The sequence below is a fragment of the Theropithecus gelada genome, chromosome X, assembly GCF_003255815.1.
Source record: "Theropithecus gelada isolate Dixy chromosome X, Tgel_1.0, whole genome shotgun sequence".
Lineage (NCBI taxonomy): Eukaryota > Metazoa > Chordata > Mammalia > Primates > Cercopithecidae > Theropithecus > Theropithecus gelada.
Window position 1 is genome coordinate 90,030,114 of NC_037689.1, and position 15,580 is coordinate 90,045,693.

General features: G+C 37.3%; 1 protein-coding gene across 1 annotated transcript in view; it reads left to right on the top strand.

Annotated features, from left to right (window-relative positions):
- MTMR8 (myotubularin related protein 8) overlaps positions 1-15,580 on the top strand; it is a 113,189-nt gene that overhangs the window by 25,353 nt on the left and 72,256 nt on the right. The window contains exons 2-4 of the mRNA XM_025373436.1: positions 7,564-7,686; positions 10,769-10,931; positions 12,178-12,335. Coding sequence (XP_025229221.1) covers positions 7,564-7,686; positions 10,769-10,931; positions 12,178-12,335 — 444 coding nt within the window. The remainder of the gene's footprint in view (positions 1-7,563; positions 7,687-10,768; positions 10,932-12,177; positions 12,336-15,580) is intronic.

A 15,580-nucleotide genomic window follows, 5' to 3' on the forward strand; every position in this document is an offset into this window, starting at 1 on the left:
CCCACTTTATGATGGGGTTGCTTGTTTTTTTCTTGTAAATTTCTTTAAGTTCTTTGTAGATTCTGGATATTGGCCCTTTGTTAGATGAGTAGATTGCAAAAATTTTCTCCCATTCTGTAGGTTGCCTATTCACTCTGATGGTAGTTTCTTTTGCCATGCAGAAGCTCTTTAGTTTAATCAGGTCCCATTTGTCTATTTTGGTTTTTGTTGCCATTGCTTTTGGTGTTTTAGTCATGAAGTCCTTGCCCCTGCCTATATCCTAAGTGGTATTGCCTAGGTTTTCTTCTAGGGTTTGTATGGTTTTAGGTCTAACATTTAAGTCTTTAATCCATCTTGAATTAATTTTTATATAAGGTGTAAGGAAGGGATCCAGTTTCAGCTTTCTATGTATCCTTAGGCATTTTTCCCAGCACCATTTATTAAATAGGGAATTCTTTCCCCATTGCTTGTTTTTGTTAGGTTTGTTAAAGATCAGATGGCTGTAGATGTGTGGTGTTATTTCTGAGGTCTCTGTTCTGTTTCTTTGGTCTATCTCTGTTTTGGTGTTAGTGCCATGCTGTTTTGGTTACTGTAGCCTTGTAGTATTGTTTGGAGTCTGGTAGCCTGATGCCTCCAGCTTTGTTCTTTCTGCCTCGGATTGTCTTGGCAATGCGGGCTCTGTTTTGTTTCGATATGAACTTTAAAGTAGTTTTTTCCAATTCTGTGAAGAAAGTCATTGGTATCTTGATGGGGATGGCATTGAATCTGTAAGTTACTTTGGGCAGTATGGCCATTTTCACTATATTGATTCTATCCGTGAGCATGGAATGTTCTTCCATTTGTTTGTATCCTGTTTTATTTCGTTGACCAGTGGTTTGTACTTGTCCTTGAAGAGGTCCTTTACATCCCTTGCCTGATTGCCCTAGCCAGAACTTCCAACACTATGTTGAATAGGAGTGGTGAGAGAGGGCATCCCTGTCTTGTGCCAGTTTTCAAATAGAATGCTTCCAGTTTTTGCCCATTAAGTATGATATTGGCTGTCGGTTTGTCATAAATAGCTCTTATTATTTTGAGATACAACCCATCAATACCTAGTTTATTGAGAGTTTTTAGCATGAAGGACTGTTGAATTTTGTTGAAGGCCTTTTCTGCATCTATTGAGATAATCATGTGATTTTTGTCTGTTTATATGATGGATTATGTTTATTTTGCCTATGTTGAACAAGCCTTGCATCCCAGGGATGAAGCTGAATTGATCATGATGGATAAACTTTTTGATGTGCTGCTGGATTCAGTTTTCCAGTATTTTATTGAGGATTTTTGCATCGATGTTCATCAGGGATATTGGTCTAAAATTTTCTTTTTTTGTCGTGTCTCTGCCAGGCTTTGGTATCAGGATGATGCTGGCCTCATAAAATGAGTTAGGGAGGATTCCCTCTTTTTCTATTGATTGAAATAGTTTCAGAACGAATGGTACCAGCTCCTCTTTGTACCTCTGGTAGAATTCGACTGTGAATCCGTCAGGTCCTCGACTTTTTTTTGGTTGGTAGGCTATTAATTATTGCCTCAGTTTCAGAGCCTGTTATTGGTCTATTCAGGGATTCAACTTCTTTCTGGTTTAGTCTTGGGAGGGTGTATGTGTCCAGGAATTTATCCGTTTCTTCTATATTCTCTAGTTTATTTGCATAGAGGTGTTAATAGTATTCTCTGATGGTAGTTTGTATTTCTGTGGGGTCGGTGGTCATATCCCCTTTATCATTTTTTATTGCGTCTATTTGATTCTTTTCTCTTTTTTTCTTTATTAGTCTTGCTAGCGGTCTATCAATTTTGTTGATCTTTTCAAAAAACCAACTCCTGGATTCATTGATTTTTTGGAGGGTTGTTTGTGTCTCTATTTCCTTCAGTTCTGCTCTGATCTTAGTTATTTCTTGCCTTCTGCTAGCTTTTGAATGCGTTTGCTTTTGCTTCTCTAGTTCTTTTAATTGTGATGTTAGAGTGTCAATTTGAGATCTTTCCTGCTTTCTCTTGTGTGCATTTAGTGCTATAAATTTCCCTCTACACACTGCTTTAAATGTGTCCCAGAGATTCTGGTATGTTTTATCTTTGTTCTCATTGTTTTCAAAGAACTTCTTTATTTCTGCCTTCATTTCATTATGTACCTAGTAGTCATTCAGGAGCAGGTTATTCAGTTTCCATGAAGTTGAGCGGTTTTGATTGAGTTTCTTAGTCCTGAGTTCTAGTTTGATTGCACTGTGGTCTGAGAGACAGTTTGTTATAATTTCTGTTCTTGTACATTTGCTGAGGAGTGCTTTACTTCCAATTATGTGGTCAATTTTGCGATCCTTTGGAGGAGAAGAGATGCTCTGGATTTTAGAATTTTCAGCTTTTCTGCTCTGGTTTCTCCCCATCTTTGTGGGTTTATCTACCTTTGGTCTTTGATGCTAGTTACCTACAGATGGGATTTTGGTGTGGACATCCTTTTTGTTGATGATGATGCTAATGCTATTCCTTTCTGTTTGTTAGTTTTCCTTTTAATAGTCAGGTCCCTCAGCTGGAGGTCTGTTGGAGTTTGCTGGAGGTCCACTCCAGACCCTGTTTGCCTGCGTATCACCAGCGGAGTCTGCAGAACAGCAAATATTGCAGAACAGCAAATATTGCTGGCTGATCCTTCTTCTGTAAGCTTCATCCCAGAGGGTCACCTACCTGTATGAGGTGTCATTTGGCCCCTACTGGGAGGTGTCTACCACTTAGGCTAAACAGGGTTCAGGAACCCACTTGAGGATGCAGTCTGTCCTTTCTCAGAGTTCAAACACCGTGCTTAGAGAACCATTGTTCTCTTCAGAGCTGTCAGACAGGGATGTTTAAGTCTGCAGACGTTTCTGCTGCCTTTTGTTCAGCTTTGCTCTGTCCCCCGAGAGTTGGGCTCTAGAGAAGCAGCAGGCCTTGCAGAGTTGCAGTGGGCTCCACCACGTTTGGGCTTCCTGGCAGCTTTGTTTACCTACTCAAGTCTCAGCAATGGCGGACACCCCTCCCACTGCCAGGCTGCTGCCTTGCAGGTTGATCTCAGACTGCTGCACTAGAAGTCAGCAAGGCTCTGTGGGCATGGGACCCACTGAGCTAGGCATGGGATATAATCTCCTAGTGTGCCGTTTGCTTATACTGCTGGAAAAGTGCAGTATTTGGGCAGGAGTGTCGCGATTTTCCAGGTACAGTCTGTCATGGCTTCCCTTAGCTAGGAAATGGAAATCTCCCACCCCTTGCACTTCCTGGGTTAGGCAATGCCCCACCCTGCTTTGACTTGCCCTCCATGAGCTGCACCTACTGTCCAACCAGTCCCAATTAGATGAACCAGGTACCTCAGTTGGAAATGCAGAAATCACTGTCTTCTGCGTCGATCACGCTGGGAGCTGTAGACTGTAGCTGTTCCTAATCAGCCATCTTAGAACGGAAGAGACTGGGTAATTTTTAAAGAAAAGAGGTTTAATTGACTCACAGTTCTGCAGTCTGTAGAGAAACCATAACACAGGCATCTGCCTCTGGGTAGGCCTCAGACAGCTTACAATCATGGCATAAATTGTAGGTGAGGAGCAGGCATCTCACATGTTTGGAGCAGGACCAAAAGAGTGAGAGGTGCCACACACCTTTAAACAACCAGATCTCACAAGAATTCACTCATTATCATGAGGACAGCACCAAAGGATGGGGCTAAACCATTCATGAGGAATTCACCCCCATGATCCATTCACTTCCCACCAGGCCCCACCGCCAACATTGGGTATTATATTTCAACATGAGATTTGGGTGGGGACAAGTATCCAGACTATGTTACCTGACTATTCTCAAAGTGATGGACATATTCATCCTTACATGTCCTCTTGTAGACCTACATGAACATTTCTTTGGGCCCATTTTCAGGAATAGAATTGCTGAGTCGTAGGAAACATATATATATATTTTTTTGATTAAGTAGTTCCAGATTGCCCTTCTGAATGACCCCACCTGTCTGTAACCCCCTGGTTATAGTGGATGAGGATTCCTATATGCCTTCAACCCTACCAACACTTGGCATTTTCTTGCTTTCTAGTTTTTGCAAATCTTGTAGTCTTAAAGCAATATCTTATTTTAATTTAACTTTATTTTATTCCCAATGTTTTAAGCTTCTTTTCATGGTTGTATGCTTCTGGGATTGTCTCTTACGCAACTTGCCTGTTCTTATGCTTCATATATTTTTCTTTTGGGGCCTCTTTTTCTTATTGAGTTACAAAAGTCCCTTGTATATTCTAGATAATAATTCCTTGTTAGTTTTAGGAGTTGCACCTATTTTCTCCCATTCTGTTATTAATTTTTAAAAAGTCTTTCCCTGTTCATAGATCCAAGGTACTCTGCATTTTCCAATAACTTTATAGTTTTATGTAAAAGTTACATATAGATGCATCTAGAATCTAGTTTTGTATATGGTGTTAGGTAGGGATATGGCTTTATCTTACTGCGTGTACTAATACTGTTTCCCCAACACATCTAGTAAATACTCTTTTGTCTGTCAATTTGTAGTGCCATGTTTGTGCTCTGTTAGACTCCCATTTTTCACATCAGTCTGATTTTGAGCTCTGGTCCTTTTCCATTGGTTTATTTTTCTGTTTTTGCAATAGTACTAGAGGTTTTTGTTGTTGTTGTTGGTGGTGGTGGTGGTTTTTTTTCCCCACAGCTTGGAGTATGTTTTAATACCTAGTAGAGCAAATCTTACCCTCTTTACTTTGTTTTAAGTTTGATTTAGCAATTTGTGGGGTTTTGTTCTTCTATGTAAATTTAGAATAAGTTTATTAGAAAATCCACTTTGAAATATGATTGAAATTGTATTGAATTTATAGATTAATTTGAGGGATAATTGCCATTTTTATTATATTAAGTTGTCCTATCCAAGAGCATAGACATTATTTCTTTAGATTGTATTCTATATCCTTCATTAGACTTTTAAAGTTTACTCTGTAAAGGTCTTGTATATGCTTGGTTAATTAAGCTAATTTCTAGATTCTATATAATTTTTGTTGCCATCATGAATGGTATTTTTATGTTTTCTAAGTGGTCATTGCTGGTGTAGGAAAATGTTATTGACTTTTGTAGGTTGATATTATATTTGGTATCCTTGTTGAACTCTTTTATATTAGCTCTGAGAGTTTGGTTGATTCTTTTCTTTCATTTTTTTTTTTCTGGTTGAATGATTACCTTCTCTGTAAGTGGTGCCAAATATAGAACTTCCCTTCTGATCCTTGCATTTCTTAATTCCACGCCCCCTTTCCTCATAGTATTTAGCCACGATATTTAAAACAGTAGCAGTGATAGAGTCAAGTTTGTCGTGTTCATGATTTTAAATTAATGCAGTTAGTTTCTTCATTATTCATAACATTCTTTGTAGGCTTTTTGTATATAATTTTTACCAAGTTAAGGATGTTTACTTTTATTCCTTGTTCACTAAGGATTATCATTATAAATAGAATTAAGCTATATTAAATGCTGCTTTTTCTGTATCAATTGAGATAAAGCATATAATTTTTCTGTTTAGTCTTGCTGATATATTACATTGACATTTTCTGATGTTGAACTCCCCATGCTTTCTTGTGATAAACTGCACTTGATCAAAATGTATTTTTAAAAATATACTGTTGGGTTCATTAACATTATTTAGCATTTTTTGTGTCTATATTTCAATATAGCCCTAAACTTTCTTACTTTATAATTGTCTTTATTTGATTTTAGAATCAAGATTAAATTGCCCTCATAAAATGGACTGAGTAACTTTATTTTTTTTCCAGTGACCGGAGTCAATTGGATAAGGTAGTAATTAATTATATTTTGGAAGTTCGGTAGAGTAAACCTATAACGTCATCTGGACCTGAGGGTTTTGTTAGGGAAAATCTTTAACTACCATTGCCATTTTATTTTTTTCTTGATATTTAAAAATATTTCTTGTAAGTTTTCCAATTTATTAGCATATTGTTTTTCATAATACTCATAGTTTTAACTTTTTATGTTTTCCCTTTTTCATTCTGTATTTTATTTGCATCTTTTCTCTTTTTTAGCAACGATCTATCCTATTAACCTTTTGACATAATTAAATTCTGGTTTGTTAATCTTTTCTGTTCAGGCTGTGTGTGTGTATTTGTGGAGGAGGATTCTCTGGTTTTAAATTTCTGTCCTTTACCATCTTATTTCTCTGTAATTTTGCTATTTCCATTACATTGACTGTTTAACTAGTATGTCGTTAACCTTTCTCATTTCATGATAAACTTACTGCTGTACATTTACTACTTAGTTCTTGTTTAACTCCGTCCTACAATTTTTATTTGTGTTTTTATTATCATTCACTTTTAAATCTTTTTTAGTTTCCTTTCTTTTTTCTTTTTAACTCAAGGTTAATTTAATAATAAGCTATTGTGTTTTCAAACATTTGTTAAATTTTGGCTATTATTTTGTTATTAATTTCCAGTGCTATTGCATTGTGGTTGGAGAGCCTAAACTGTATGATATTCAACGTTTGGAATTTATTGATGTTTCATTTACGGCTGTAATCATGGTCTCTTTTTGGAATTTTTTTTTTGTTGTTGTCTTGAATGTTCGATTTGTTGGATATAGAGTCCTACTCTGTATATAATAGCTTGAGTTTTTTAGTTGTAATGTGTAAGTGTTCTGTATCTTCATTTGATTTTTTTTTTTTTTTTTGGTCTGCTTGACCTATCAGTTCCTAAGAAGAGTATTAAAGTATCCATATGCACTTGTTCCTTTTCTCTTTGCAGTTCTGCTAGTTGCTTGATATACTTTGAGACTGTATTATACAATATGTTTATATTTATGATGGCTGTATCTTCTTGTCCTATTGATTTTTGTCATGTAAATTCTATTTAGTCAGATATTGAGACTGCTACCTCAGCTTTATTTTAGTTTATATTTGCCTGGCATATCTTATTATTTTCAGTTTGTCTGTGATTCTAAAGTATATCTCTTCTAGTATGAATATTGTTGAATATTTTGTTTTAGTCTGTGTCTTTCTTTTAATTGGTAAGTTTAATTCATGTACATTTATTGCAATTACTTTTATATTGGGATTTAATTCTGGCATTTCTTTTTATGTGTTTTATTTATGGTACTCCTTTTTTTGTTTGTTTGTTTTGTTTTTCTCCTTTTCTGTTTTATTCTATTCTTGCCCTGTAATGTAAGATCTATCTTCATGTTATTTACCTTTACTGATTTTTTTACACATACAATAGCTGTACCTTCTTCCAACAAGATAAGTACCTCAGCAAGCTCTCAGGTTCTATATAGTTTCCAGTTATACATACCTCATCTTGTAAACTTTGTCTAGAATTTTTATCTTTTCTAGAATACAGGTTTTCCTCTCACTTTCATAGTTTTTCCAGTGCTGATTTCAGAAAAGGTAATACGGATCATACTAGTTTGCCACCTTGGTAGGAACTGGAAAAACTCAAGTTTTGTAGCAAATTAACAGCATTTATCTTGCTTTGAATGGCCCCACTTCAATCACAGGTGGTGAGTTGGTAACTTAATCAGTATTTTTTACTCCAATAACAGGTAGAAAATGTGAAATTGGTGGATCGTTATGTGAGTAAGAAACCAGCTAATGGGATTCTTTATCTTACTGCAACCCACCTGATCTATGTGGAGGCTTCTGGTGCAGCCCGGAAAGAAACATGGGTATGTTCATGAGAAGAAGTATCAAAGGGTCTTAAAGAGTTGTGCATACATGCTGTCTATATGGTAGTTTCTTGCAATTTCAAATATAATTTTTAAATTGCTGTAAAACCTTTTCTTCAAAGGACCTATTGTAATAATCTTTTTGTGGTCTGAATTGTATTACTCCTCTTTTTTCAAGTTATTGACTCTGGTCATCGTAGTCATTTTATTCTACATTGTAATATTCCTGGGGATTAGCTAAATTATTTTTAGGTAGAATAGTTTCTGCTAACTTCCTGAACTATGTTTGTAAGCATCTTGAAGTAATTTAAAGCCTGCTATCCATAAAATGTAGTTCAAGAACCAGCAGTATCTGTAGCATATGGGAACTTGATAAAAATGCAGAATCTTAAGCATAAGATTTTGAATTTATAAAAAGGGCTCAGGTTATGCTGATGCTAAGGCCTTATTGACTTTACTTTGGGCAGCACTAATTTAGACCATCTCTCTGTCCTAAGACAGGATTTTACCTAGGTATATATATATATATATATATGTGTGTGTGTGTGTGTGTGTGTGTGCATGCACAGGCATGTGTGTGTGTTTATTTTTACACCTGTAAGTAATGTTTTCTAATTACTTCAGCACCCCAACATTACTTTATGCCTTACCCATCCTAAAGATCATAATTTAATCTTAATCATTAGATTTATGCTTAGACCTCTTCATTTATAAGAAGTACAACATGCTTCTTTTATACAGCATAGCTTAGTGATTAAAGCTTTAGAGCCAGTCTGCTCAGGTTAAAATCCCGGCTTCAACATTTACTACTTTTGTAACCTTGGGCGAGTTGTTTAACTTTTCTGTGTCTCGCTTCCTTCATCTGTAAAATAGAGATAAAATAATACCTTGAATATTTTTAAAGAGTTTTAAAAAGTCAAGATACAAGAATTATAAAGTGAATGTTTATAAGTGCTTATAACAATGCCTGAAACATGGTAAATACTATCATAAAAGTATAAAATAAATTGAATTGAGTATGTATATGAAAAAAGTATCTTAATACCTCCTTTTAAAACTGAACTTTCCCCGTATGTATCTTGCTTTTTGTGCTGTGATGATAAGAATGTCAAAAGAGGTGTGAGAGCTGGGCTAGACTAAGCTCTGATGCTAACTGGCTGCGTAACCTTAGGCAAGTGATTCTTACTCTCCGGGCTTGTTTCTTCATCTGTAAAATGAGGTGGTTAGATTATATAATTAGTAAGGATTCTTGCAGTTCTAACAGTTTAGGAACCAGTTCTTTAGTACTGTGCCATGAGCCTATCTCCTATCTACCTGCATTTATAGACAGTACAGATGTCTCCAGATTTGTTCCTTTTGGGTATGATTTCAAATCCAGGGGACTATATCTGGAATGGAGGACTTATACTATTTCTGATGTCAAAGGAGGCTTATTTACCCAATTAGGGAAGTTCTTCCCAGACTTAGTCTGCCTACCTTCCCCCGACCCTTCCCAGTTTCACCACAATTGTTTGCCTGGGCCCTGATCTCGATTATCAGTATTGTACTACCAAAACACACATCTCTCATGTTAACTGGAAGATCTTTGATTTTCTTGAGGTTGAATATATTAATTCATATTACATTTTGTAATACCTCCAGAACTGCCATGGCAGGACCTGAGTGTGACAAAACAGTTAAGATAAAAATTAATCATACCTGTGATCCCAGCAGTTTGGGAGGCTAAGGAAGAAGGATCACTTGAGGCCAGGAGATTGAGATCAGCTTGGGCAACAAAGCAATACCTAGTCTCTACAAAAGTTAAAAAATTAGCCAGGCATGGTAGCACACAACTGTATTCCTAACTTACTTAGAAGGATGAGGCAAGATGATCTCCTTTGAGCCCAGGAGGTTGAGGTTGCAATGAGTCATGATTAAGCCACTGCACTCTAGCCTAGGCAACAGAGCAAGACCCTGCCTTAAAAAAATAGAAAATTTATCCTAGGAATATCTGAATCATTTCCACACTTGCTCCATTCTTAGATGGTGGATATGATTGAAAGAGTTCATTGAAGAGATGACTTTTCCAAATAAATTAGGGACTGGGACATTGAGGTGGTGGGAGAGCAGAAAAGGCACTATTGATTGCAAGACCATTCCAGGCACAGGACAGGGAGTCTAGATAATAGAAAGAGCACATCCAGGCTCCATAGTTGCAGAAACATCAGATAGGGATAGGAGGAGAACATCAAAGATCAAAATGCAAAACCATGATTCTATGGCTTTTTGAATCAATTAAGAGAGAATTAATATTATTTGGACACATTTTGTTTCATCAGTTCCCTTTCTGTGCATTTCTTTGCTGGCATCAGCATGAACAGAAGTAATCATCCTACATTCTTTGCTTTACTGTCACTAGAGTTTAAAATGTAGAGGAATAGTTCCTCCCTAACATTTCTAGTTAAATCCTTATTCCAGAACTAGAGTTTTTAGAATTCCCAGAGAAGAATCCTGGCCTTATACGGACTGCTATGGTTCAAATTCTGTTTGTGCCACTTCTTGGCTATATGATATCTGAAGAGGAATTCACTTCTCAGAGCTTTGTTTTTTTTCATTCCTGAAATAGGATGATTACACGTCAAATGGCTCTTCTTAAATAGCTAACGGTCATGGACTACTTTGTTTATAATAAAGCACAATACCAGCTATTAATAACTATCTTAATTAGTAATTTGATATAAGAAAAGAAATTCTTATTTTCCTCTGTAACAATTATTCTGTGATTGTGAACTCTCTCACAGCATGCTAAAAGTCATCTATTCTGAGCTGATCCACCAAAATTGTCCCACAACTTGGTAATCTTGTATCCTTAAGGAGAGAGAAGTTTTCTAACACTGCAGTCTGCTTCTTGTTGCTTTACCACTATTATGCTTTAGTTCTATTTGAGAGAACCCCAGTTGTGTCTTACAAAGAATGGTTGTAGGCTATAGATGTAGCCTACAGATCTGGTCATGCTGTTACCATTACAGAGAGTCAGGAATACTGATAGTGATAGAGATATTGCACATCTGTATGTATACGCTGCTTCTTTTATGTTTTTCAGATTGCACTCCATCACATTGCCACCGTGGAGAAGTTACCCATCACTAGCCTGGGCTGTCCCCTGACCCTCCGCTGCAAGAATTTCCGGGTGGCCCACTTTGTTTTAGACTCTGACCTTGTGTGCCAGGAGGTTTATATTTCACTGCTCAAGCTTTCTCAGCCAGGTGGTTGTGATAGTATTTTTATCTAAAACCATTTTAATGTTTTTCCAAAATGGCATAATGGAAAGATCAGGGCTATGGAGTCAGAGGAGTGTTTGGATCTGGACTCTACCCCTTATTAGCTCCATTATATTTGGACAAGTTATATAACCTCTGAACTCATTTTCTTTACCTGTAAAAGTAAGGAGAGTAAAAGCTCTCCAATGGGGGTTATTTTGAGCCTTGAATACCTTCATGTATTAGTATATAGTAGATGTTTAGTAGATATTTTCTTCTCTCTCCCTCCCTCCTTTTAAGTATCAACTTGTGAATGTTTCCTCAGTTCAGGAAGGAAGACTGCTGTGGAACAAAATTTGTTTCCTGTTGTCCTGCAGACTTTTTGTTTGGCCCACGATGTCCACCCCTACTTTTAATTCCATCTAGAAGACTAAGGCAGTTCATCAAAGTCCTCATTAATGTAGGACTTAATGCTTCCTCCAGCTTCACCCTTTCATTCCCCATCCCCCACCCCTGGCAATTAACCGTCAGCTTCCTCTGATTTTAGTCTTTGATTTTAATCATGCTCTTACATTTTCTCCCCCATTTTTCCCCTATTCCCCCAAAATAATTCCTCAATATTTGCTGATTTTTATGGATAAAGTTACCTGCTGGATGACCCAGCATTTTACAAGTCTCTGATAGGCTCCATTCATCTCTAGAGAAGTTGTTGCCACATAAATTGGTCAAATGAGTTATTTGATTGGATGCTGTATCTTGTGAAGGGAGGAAGCAGGACTGACAGAGAAAAGAGAGGAAGTGGCCATTTATAAGTCAGAAGTTGCTGTTGGCCTGACAAGTAGAATGCAAAAACATTGTTGAAGATGTGTGCAACATGTTACAATAAGCAGTACTGTTAGGACATGGGAGCCCAGTTAAAAACTTTTGGTAAGGACTCTTCCTAACATGTGAAACCCTGAAGCCTCAGTTCAGTCAGTTATCCAGCATTCTTTTTTTTATAGGAAGCCAGGCAGAAAGATCCCACTTTGTATTGATACCACAAAAAATTAAAACATTTTTTAAAAGAACCCAAACAGTATTCCAGTTTTTATTCCTTACATAAAGGCAAACTTGCACGCATCACAGTCTTTTTCTGGGACTGTTTGATAAACATTCCCTTTGGGAAAAGGAAATCTAGCATTTATTTGCATTGTTTGATGATTTTTAGGTTTCATTCATCATTTTGTTTTCCATGCCTATCTCTCTTCTCCAGCATTACCTGAAGATCTTTATGCTTTTTCTTATAATCCCAAATCCTCAAAAGAGATGAGGGAAAGTGGATGGAAACTGATTGAAGCAATATCAGACTTTGGGCGTATGGGAATACCCAACAGATACTGGACCATAACAGATGCCAACAGAAACTATGAGGTAATTTTGTCCTTGTTGTTTGCCTTTTGGTGCATTCATTTAAAATGGCAGAATATCAGGAAACAAGATTTTGAAAAAAGAGAGAAATGATTCATAATCCTTCTCTCCTTTCCATTCAACATTCAGCCATTCAACAAACATTTATTGAGTACCTACTGTGCAATAGGGACTGAGTAAGAGATCTCATGGCCTAAAGCATAGGGTGCTATGTGAGCATAGGTGCAGGGCATGAAAATCAACCTAGGAAGCCAGAAACAGCCTGATGCTTTGCGGAGTAGCCTTGTGAAGGCTAATTTACTTTTAACATTTTAAATTTTTAATTATTATGGATATATAATAGTTGTACATATTTATAGGGTACATGTGATGTTTTTATATAGGCATACAATATGTAATGATCAGATCAGGGTAACTGGGGTATCCATCACCACAAGCATTTATCATTTATTTGTGTTAGGAACATTCCAATTCCATTTTCAGTTATTTTATTATTGTTATCTGTAGTTGTCCTGTTTTGCTGCTGAATACTAGATCTTATTCCTTCTATCTAACTGTATTTTTGTACCCATTGAGGATCCTCTTTTTATCACCCCACTCCACTACCCTTACCAACCTTTGGTAACCATCATCTATCCATGAGTTCATTTTTATTTTTTTGCTCGTACAATATGTGAGTGAGGTTATGCAATATTTGTCTTTCTATGCTTTGTTAATTTCACTTAATATAATGTCCCCCAGTTCCATCCATGTTGTTGCAAATGACAGGATTACATTTTTTTGTGGCTGAGTAATATTCCATTGTGCATATATACCACAGTTTTCTTTTCTTTCTTTTTGAGACAAGGCCTCACTCTGTTGCCCAGGGTAGAGTGTAGTGGCATGATCATAGCTCACTGTAGCCTCAATCTCTGGGCTCAAGTGGTCCTCGCATCTCACCCTCCCATGTAGCCAGGGCCACAAGCATCCACTCCCATGCCTGGTGAATTTGTTTCATTTTTTGTAGAGATGGGGGTTTTGAACTTTTGGGCTCAAGCGATCCTCCCTCCTTGGCCTCTCAAAGTGCTGAGATTATAGGTGTGAACCACCACGCCTGGCCAGTAGTGGCTATATGATTTACCTTTCTACCAATTGTGTATGAAGATTTCATTTTCTCCATATCCTCACCAGTATCCATTATTGCCTTTTTGATAAAAGCCATTTTAACAGGTGAAATGATAACTTATTGTAATTTTGGTTTTCATCTTTATGATTATTATTGATGTTGAATGTTTTTTCATATACTTGTTGGTCATTTGTATGTCCTCTTTTGAGAAATGTCTATTCAGATACTTTCTCCATATTTAATTGGATTATTTGTTTTCATTCTTTTGAGTTGCTTGGGCTCCTTATATTTTCTGGTTATTAATCCCTTGTCAGATGGGTAATCTGCAAATATTTTCTCCTATTCTGTGGGTTATCTTTTCACTTTGTTGGTTGTTTCCTTTGCCATGGAGATTTCTAGCTCAGTGTTATCCCACTTGTCCATTTTTGCTTTGGTTGGTTGCATATGCTTTTGAGGTCTTACTCGAGAAGTCTTTGCCCAGACCAATATCCTGAAGTGTTTCTCTGCGTATGGATGTCCAGTTTTCCCAGAACCATTTATTGAAGAGACTCCTTTCCCCCAAATATGTGTTCTTGGTGCCTTTGTTGAAAATGAGTGAACTGTAAATGTGTGGATTATTTCTGAGTTTCTCTCCTAATTTATACAGGGGGAGAAGGAAGGAGGTCAGGAAGTGAAACCATATCATAAAGGGCTTCATGGCCAAATTAAGGAATTGGAACTTTATCATGAAGACAGTTGTGAGTCACAAGAGTATTTATGCTTAAAAGGAACATATGTATATTTGTGTTTTAGAAAGATAACTGTTATTAGTGTGGAGAATTTGTTTGCTGGAGCTAAGAATGCAGGAGAATGATATGTGAAGTTATGAGAACCTGAACTAAGGCAATGGCTGCAGATGGAGAGAAGGAGATGGTTTTGAAAGATATTTAGGTGGTAGAATTGAAAGCAACTGGTGACAGATCAAATGTGACTAGAAAAGTGGAGGAATTTAATATGCATCCCAGCTTTCCTGGTTTCTGGCTTTGATGACCAATGAGTAGTGGTGATGTTAACAAAGATAAGGACTACAAGAAGAGGGGCAGATGGTATCTTCAATTTTACACTTGATTTCAAGGTGATTAAACAGATATCAAGTATTTGATTTCAAACATTTGGGTCTGGATCTCAAGAAAGAGCTCTGGGCCAAATATGGACATCTGGGAATGTGTTGGAGGTCCCAAAGACCGTTCCTCAGGTTTTGTGATTTACTAGGAAAATTCATAGGACTCGGTGTATAGTCATACTTATGACTGTGATTTATTACAGTGAAAGGATACAAAGCAAAAATCGGCAAAGGGAAAAGGTTCAGGGGAGAAAGTCAACAAAACTGGAACAAGCTTCCAGAGTCCTCTCTCAGCAGAGTGACATAGGACACACTGAATTCCTCCAGCAGAAACTGTGACAACACTTATGAAATGTTATTTACCAGGATGCTCATTAGAGGCAAAGTGCTCAGGGCTTCTATTGGGACCTGCCCACATAGGCAAGTTCTGCCTAGTGTATGCCAGAAGTCCAGATGTCCAGAAGGAAAGCAGGTATTCAGAATAAGCCACATTGTACAAACAGTTTTAAACACAATGCAAGTAGGCCTTTCTAAGGGTAGTCTGATGGTTAATATTGTCAATTTGATTGGATTGAAGTATGCAAAGTATTGTTTCTGGGTGTGTCTATGAGGGTGTTACTAGAGGGGAGATTAACCTTTGAGTCAGTGGACTGGGCGAGGCAGACCCACCCTTAATCTGGGTGGGCACCATTCCCTCAGCTGCCAGTGCAGCTAGAAAAAGCAGGCAGAAGAAGGTGGAATGAGCAGACTTGCTGAATCTTCCGGTCTTCATCTTTCTCCCATGCTAAATTCCTCCTGCCCGTGAATATCAGACTTCAAGTACTTCGGCTTTTGGATTCTTGGACTTACACTAGTGGTTTGCCAGGGGCTCTCAGGCCTTCTGCCACAGACTGAAGGCTGCTCTGTCGGCTTCCCTACTTTAGAGGTTTTGGGTCTCGGACTGATCCACTACTGGTTTTCTTGCTCCTCAACTTTCTGACGGCCTACCGTGGGACTTTACCTTTTGATCGTGTGAGTCAATTCTCCTTAATAAACTCCCTT